General features: G+C 47.4%; 1 protein-coding gene across 1 annotated transcript; it reads left to right on the forward strand.

Moving 5' to 3' along the window:
• Positions 1-5,291: 5,291 nt before the first annotated feature.
• LOC119092718 (neuropeptide-like protein 31) lies at positions 5,292-6,980 on the forward strand. Its single transcript, XM_037215695.1, has 2 exons — positions 5,292-5,327; positions 6,484-6,980. Exons 1-2 carry the CDS (start codon positions 5,322-5,324, stop codon positions 6,826-6,828), a joined length of 351 nt encoding a protein of 116 aa, XP_037071590.1. The 5' UTR covers positions 5,292-5,321; the 3' UTR covers positions 6,829-6,980.
• The last annotated feature ends 1,171 nt before the right edge of the window (positions 6,981-8,151 follow it).

Consider the following 8,151-nt stretch of genomic DNA (forward strand, 5'->3'; position numbering starts at 1 on the left):
CATACCGCGAAGCTGCATCCTCACGCAGCTTTCTCCATTCCAGGACAGGTGCCTTCACAGCTTTACTCTCATACAGGCACTCAGCTAAAGCCACCGAGTCTTTTTGCACAGGACAAATTCTATGGGCGGATGATCCGGTCAACCGCAGCTAATCCTGCGCTTTCCACGGTTTTGACTTCGCTTGTGAACATGTGCTTTGCTCGAGCTCAGCAGCCATCTCGGGTGGCACTTTCGCGAGACGGTAGATCCACTCATCAACTAAGGGTACCTCAAGGTATTCATGGTCATGAACAAGAGCACGCACATTCGCATCCCCAGAGCAAAGCTCAGAAAGGTGCAGCTTGCCCCCTGGTTGAAGTGCAATTCACAAGGTGCATCTCCACTAGCTGACTTATGATCTCTGAGTGCATGGCGCTGTGGACGGCGGGGCGTGGATCTTGCAGAAGCGCATAGTAGTGCAGTCCCAAGATGTCTGTAGGGGTTAAGGGCCTGCGGGGATACACAACTCCTTTCATAGTCTGATGGGGCATGCCTGCGCTTTGTCACCGCAAGGTTTCACAAGTCCTCATTAAACATTAGTCCTCATAAACATTAGTCCTCTCGCATTCCCCTGGCACGTAGAGAATCCAGCTGTACATTCGCAACTTGTCTGCGCTACGCGATCCCATGCTTTTTCATTTCGGTGGAGGCCATGATTCTGGAGAAAACGCTTTCATCAGTGGTTTTAAACATATGTGTTTTAGGACCTGGTCCCTGTACGTGGCATGTCCAGAATTTTTTCACATTCGCACTACGGCTCACACGCATGCTGTCCGTCCTTCTTGAGGACTGCAGAAGCTACTTCAGTGAGCTCTTTTGCTGGTGGCCATGAAACAGTATCACCCACATCTTCCACATCCAGTACGTCTTAATCCTGTTCTGCTTGTCAAAGGGATAAACCTGGAAGACAATTTTTATGGCATTTTGCGATCACATGTTGGAGAAAAAATAGTATGCCTGATATTTGCGAAATGCATCAAATGCTTTGGCTACCATACCAAGGCTATGCAAGCACGCAATCGACGAAGGTGAAAAATAAAACCACTAGCTCTAAGCTAACTCATATACACACTCACTTTTTCACTTTACTTAGCTTCATTTGATTCACTCGATCACACCAATAAGGGCAGATGAAGGTGATAAATGAGCCCTGAAAACCTCATATCAATTTTCCTTTCGTACTTAACGTTAGCTAAAGCAGCGCCATTCAGGTACTCGGTGAATAACATAAGTGCTTTATGCTCCGTTAAGTGATGAAGCTAGCGTATCTCACAATCAGTTCTGCCTTCCAGCCTGTGATCTTTGCATTTCTTCCTCTTAAACGTTAAACACCAGGCCCTTCACACTTTCAACTGAATAGCCCTCCACGCGTCGGCATTGAGCTCTGGTGCAATCAATGGCGCTGGAACGATTCGTCTGCATGGATGGTGCTTCGGACAGTACTGCAGTTGTCTGGTCATAACTGCGGAAACTAAGCCCCAGAGCATTGTACTTTGAGAGTTGAGCAGATGGCTACCAGCCAAAAAGGCGCACATATCTGTGTTGATGTGATCCCGATATAAGCTGAATATGAAAATCAAACACGACAGGGTGCTTTCAGCCCCACAGTCCAGCCGTCCAGACTTGCGTTGGCTGTCGACCCAGTCTGATTTTGTGTGGTGTGGTTTGATTTGGTTAGGATTGAATCAGAGCTCTCTCGGCCAGATATCACCATTTCAGGCCGTGGGATGGACGCGTTCACATCGAACCACGGCGACGCAGCGAGGCGCAAAGCTGGAGGGAAAGTCGGGGTAAGGACATCGTGACTTGCTGATGACGTTTGAAGTTAGGGGAGCTCCGGCCGCAGCGTTCATTTAACTCACGCGGCGCCATGGCTCGCAACCAGGACAAGACCAGAGGCAGAAGTTAACCGGGGGGAAGGACAAGGCCAGAGGCAGAAGTTGACCGGCGACAAGGACAAGGCCAGAGGCAGAAGTTAACCGGCGACAAGGACAAGACCAGAGGCAGAAGTTAACCGAGGGGAAGGACAAGGCCAGAGGCAGAAGTTAACCGGCGACAAGGACAAGACCAGAGGCAGAAGATAACCGGCGACAAGGACAAGGCCAGGGGCAGAAGTTAACCGGCGACAAGGACAAGACCAGAGGCAGAAGTTAACCGAGGGGAAGGGCAAGGCCAAAGGCAGAAGTTAACCGGCGACAAGGACAAGGCCAGAGGCAGAAGTTAACCGGCGATAAGGACAAGGCCAGAGGCAGAAGTTAACCGGCGGGAAGAAGAATTGAAATTACTGTCGTGTGAATTTAATATGTGTGGAGTGAACACTTGAACTCGTGTTTGGCTTCTACTCATTCGCAAATGTCTCCTAAATGCCACTGTAAATATGCATCGGTAAAATGCAATCGTTTTGATTGGAGCATTATGTTAAAAATGCTTTAAAATTCTATCCATTATACCTTACTATTGTCGCAGCGGCACGGACCACTGCAATTATTAAACGCGACTGGTCCCAACGCTCCACCGGTGTAGATTTTTAAATATGTCCCAAAGCTGGCACACTCCCTTTAAATCAAACGCATCTCCATTTAGGAAATGTTACGCAGGTTCCCATTTCAGAAAAATGTTGTCCGAGAATTGGACTTTAACCTTCCCAAGAGAACACTCCAGATTCCATCTCTGGGTTTCAGTCACGTTTTATGCAACAGGGCAGTGCTGGCGTTAGAATGTATTGCTAAAATTCACTTTGCAAAGCTGCTGGCGCCGAACTGGTGACAGGCAAGCGTGTGCCTACGTTTTGCAAATGTAACGACGTTGCTTTGATGGCTTTGTAATTCTTTGCGGAAAGCTGCAAAAATATTACAAAACATTTGAAAGATACAGAATTTGGCCAGCTATCGCTCAGTCCGGTAGAACTGTAACTGGTCTTTTGCAGATTCCAGGTAAGTCATGCCTGGTCCGTTTGGACGGGTGATAACGCAGCGCGGTTTGCTTCTTTTGCGTTTCTACTGGGAGTGGCAGACTGTAGAACGTCGAAAGATACATACAACAATACTTTTATTGCGGCGTGGAAAGTTCCAGTTACGTAGCTAGCCTAACAGCAGGAAGCTAGGACTGTCCTAAAATGTAGGCAACCTTCACCTTCTGCAGGCGGCTATTTCAACCCACAGCCATTGGGTTAATGCAAGCATTGCTCAGAAGGTGGGGGACATGATCTCCTGGCCTCTCCTTTGGCCTCATCCCTCATATTTGAATGCTATTTATCAGGATGCGTCTAGTTTCAGGCAAACTCCATGCATGACACCACAGGCACTGATTACGCACAGAGATGAAAAATCCTCTGATGAGTCCATAAATGCCACGCGCCGAGCGCATCGAACATGGTCAGCCGTGCTGACGCACCCAATGCTGGATGCGACTGGCTGGATTACGGGCCGGTGGCCAGCAGCCCGGACGCCGGCGGCCAACGGACTCGCCGAATTTGTGAGCAGGGCCCATTCTACACAGCGAGGCTACGCACCTTTGCGCGTTGATTGGCGTCGCACACATCATACGTCACAAATCACAACCAATACAACGATCAATGAAATGAATGGGACAATGTGTGTCTTCCATTGCCCTAGCCTCACTCACTTGTCAATACAGTACGCAGCTTCTCGTGCACCAATTGCGCAATAATTATCGAAACTGAAACAGGGGTAGCGATGAATTTGTCTGTGTATGTCTGAAGAGCATGCATTTCACGAGCACGGTAATAGGACTCTCACATATGATATGCTTTATTCTCACCCTCACCCTCACTATGATTGGCATAAGTTCTCAACTTTATTTCTCATTAAGGCTTTTGTTCTCTCCGTTTCTTCATTTCCTCCAATATCTGTACCTAAGTGCAGGTCTGTGTGAAAAAGGGAAAAAATTCGTCTCAACATACGGCAACAATCAACATCCGATGGGGATAAAAAGTTGAAGCACTTTAGAAGTGCGCTTAGCACGTTTGCTGAAATGTGAACAGTTCCCGGACAATATCTTAAAAATTTGTTCTCGTAGAAATGTTGCTGCAACAACTGACCATACCTCACGTTTTTGCAACTGCTTTTCTTGCTTGCGCGCAGCGTCACACATCCGGCGCGGCGATGGTTGTGGGATGGAACATGGTTATTGGTAACAGGAATCCGACCATAACGTCCAGGCAGCCACTTTGGTATTTATTCCGTGTTGATGCATGATGTATCCACTTAAGGACAGCAAACACCACATTCAAGAATGCCTCTGGTTCTTGAATGCGGGTTATGTCGTAGTCGCAATTGTGACGCGTTCGAAAAGTGTTCGTGCTGATGTACAATGTAATGAAATGGCGGGCCAGCATCGTAGCATGGCGGGCTTTTGCGGCTAGATCACTACCTGGTTGGGGTAGGTTTGGCTGCGAGATGATATCATTGAAAAAGCTGCGTGTCTAATCCGAACAAACCACTCTCATTTCAGTGCCGGAGAACCTGGTCCAACCGGAGCATAGTTCGCAATTTTTCGGGGGGGGGGATGAACGGTGAAAAATAACATAGCCAACCCCCAGAATATGTCAATAATCGGACTTTCACCATGATTTGATGTTCCTTTCTGGGGGGGGGGGGGGGGGCGTTGCCCAATTACAGGGAAGTGACCGTAGCCCCCATCCAACTGAACAGAAATTACGTCCCCCCCCCCCTCCCACCGTCCAATGCAAGAGGCGCTCCGACAAGCAGCACCTCTCCACTGCATCTGTTCAGCGGGATGGTGATGATATGGTTGATGGTGATCATGGCCTGGGTCGGGTCTTGTGTCACATCTGACAACCTACATTCGTTAATGGCTGGGTGAGCAAGACGAGAAGAACATATCCGCAGTTCGCCATATTCTTCTACTGCGCATGCATCTGAAGATAACAGCGCGCCCGTCTACAGCCCAGCCACCTCCCGGGCCAAACGGCGCCCAAAAATAGCCACTACTGCATACCACGACTGAGACAGCTATGACTCCTAAGCATGAGGGAAATTACATCTCTGATTTCATAGAGTTGCTAATACCAGCAAAAAAAAGCCCAACAAAACTTTCCGTAATTTCCGCCCGCTCTCCTAACCTGACACCGAAATCTCTGCACCGTACAGGCGGCGACAAATTTTCCTGGTGCGAGAAGGCGTGACCCGCCATTTCCGTTGGTGCGCTATGCGTACTCTTGGGGTATAAAACTGGCTACTGCTCCATGGCTGTCACGGCATTCGCACTCCGGCGCCACTCACCGCTACACCTCCGCAGTCATGAAGGTAAGCATCGCTTTGCTCATATCACATCGCGCTAAACCACGTCATAGCCGAATCGAGTTCCCCTTGTTCGTCATGGAACAGGATTGTTCGAGAAAATAGGTGCAATGTCGTCAGTCATATAATTGCCATGAACGTCACGCACGTACCATGCCAGTTGGCACCACATAATGCCAATAAACAGCTAAAAGTGCTAATAAATAGCTAAAATATGACTCATAGCCGCCAGTCAGCTCGAAATTGTTGCTGTACTGTTCGTTTTGCATACTAAATATTGCTTGAAGTCCTCGACAAAATTCACTATGTTTTTGGCATGAACTCATGCCTTTTCTTACGCTTTTAATTGTTTGCCGTTTATTTTCGATTATGAACATGACGCAGTATGCCGTTGTGCTTATGATCTTCCTCGCATGAATTCGTGCATCATAAACAGCTAAATCGTATGCTGTAGTCATTTGTACCTTACATGAGCACATAGGTCCTCTGTGAGTTTGGCGAGGCTGGACATGTACGAATCTTACTGGGCTGTGCAAATCACGAACTTCTCAGTATAATGCCTGCTACCCGCACCGTCGACAACGAACATGCCATGAAGCACATTTATATGGTTTGAATTATATATCTATCCATACATATAAGTTTCTATGAAAATATTAGAACATTCAGCCGACATAGCTTGACATGGCAACAGTCATAATTTCATGATTCAACACGACCTCTCTGTGCATAAACAGGGCAGCTTGAAAAAGTACAGAAGCCACGCAACGAAACATCCTTTTGACCCCGTATGAAAATGCTACTTTATAATTTGCAAAGGATATATAGACCCCATAATATATATATATATATATATATATATATATATATATATATATATATATATATATATATATATATATATTATATATATTTATATATATATATATATATATCTGTGTGTGTATGTATGTATGTATATGTATACTGTACGTATCGTATGTGTTTCTGTAATTAATGTTGCTCTTGTGGCAGCACTGCAATTTTTGACGGACTTACTTGCCGTCGCTCCATCTAATACAATATTTGCGAAAGTGTGATTCAATGAGATAAAATCAACGGTGCGTCGTAAACATTTCCATGCGCTCATGTAATATTTATTACGCTGCGTCATCCTTCAAAGCTGGTTATCCTGCTGTGCCTGGTGGCTACGGCTACTGCCGGCTACCTCCGCGGGCTCGGCTACAGCGGCCTCAACGGCTTCGGCTTCGGCAACCTCGGTTACGGCGGCTACGGAGGCGTGGGCTACGGAGGCTTTGGCGGCCTCAACAGCCTCGGCTTCGGCAACTTCGGTTACGGCGGCTACGGAGGCGTGGGCCTCGGAGGCTTCGGCGGTCTCAACAGCCTCGGCTTCGGCAACTTCGGTTACGGCTACGGCCGCCGCTACGGCTATCCCGGCTTCGGCTACGGCTATCCCGGCTACGGCTACGGCTACCGCTACGGCCATAAATACGGCTATGGCCACTGATGCGGACACAAATACATATACTGACTCTAATACCGATGATTTTTAAAATATATTTGTCATGACGCGTTACCGATGACGACGGTCTTCCTGTGCTGCTTAAGTGCTCATCCACACTGTCTTCGCACCCGGCGGACAAGTCTGCTTGTGCATATTGATGCGATGCTTAAATTGTTCTGCATGGCTGTTGGGTTGTGCAATTCCCTGCTGACCTGAAATAGATCAGAATGATAGCAGAAGGCCATGTTTTTCCTTAATCCAGCGCCGAATTCAACTCAAGTGCCCGATGTGCGAGGATCAACAGCGCATACAGTCGCGAGTGATGCACGTCTCTGAGATGGGTACGCAGCGCACCATCCGCCACCCGTCAAGTCAGGCTGGTACCCATTACTGACACTGGATGAATACTGGTGGCTTTGGATGAGTCTTAGGAGGCTGTAATTTGCTGGCTTGGATATGACTACTTGAACCCTTTTTCATGATTTTGTATGCCTATTGCATGATACTAATCCTACTGAACGTGCATTGTCTCAGGTTATGCTTCTTTTAGTTTGCTTTTGCTCCCTAGCTGGAAGTGCCTTTACTTAAATTGATGTTTTCTGGTGTAACATACGGTGTGTCGTGCAGCTAGAATAGAAGGAGGGGCACTTCTGGTTGCCTGTTCTTGGGTAACAGCTTAGAGAATTCACTGTGCAGCTAACTGACGTACAGTGTACAAACAAAGATGGCCAGCATCACTGCCGGACGAGGCCTCACTTCTCACTGCACGGCGGGTAGCTTCACTATGAGGCTATTGAAGGCATCCCGAAAACGTTTTCGAATTTCATTTTTACCAGCATCACCACAAAATTATTGTTCAAAAAGCAGCTTTTTAAGGCCCAGCAAATCTTGAGCCGATAAAAGATAGCTACTTTGACCTTTATGTTCGGTCGTTGTGCTTTGTCTTGAACCGTCGCCATAATTCGACACGAATATCCCGTCGTTTTTTCCCAAACGCTCCGTGTTGAAATCACACCTTTACAGAGCTGGTTTTGTTTGGTTGGATCAGAGTCCTTTCGGTCAGTATTAACCATTTCAAGACTACCAGGGCCCCCACCAGGGGCACTTAAGCCCACTGATGGCTGATGTATGCAGCTTGCCCCTGACAAACAGGGCGTCGCAGTCATGCAGGTAAGAAGAGGGTGAAAAAACAACTGAGGGTGTTGTAGGGCTAAGAGCACAGGAAGAGAACAATTCGGAGAAACTCCTGGTAAAAATGAAGACACTTAATGTATCAGCGAAGTATGACGCAGCTTCGTGCCCCTTAACTCCATTAGTATTTGGGGG

This window comes from Pollicipes pollicipes, unplaced genomic scaffold, assembly GCF_011947565.3.
Source record: "Pollicipes pollicipes isolate AB1234 unplaced genomic scaffold, Ppol_2.1 Scaffold_3447;HRSCAF=4054_pilon_pilon_pilon, whole genome shotgun sequence".
NCBI classification, from domain to species: Eukaryota; Metazoa; Arthropoda; class Thecostraca; order Pollicipedomorpha; family Pollicipedidae; genus Pollicipes; species Pollicipes pollicipes.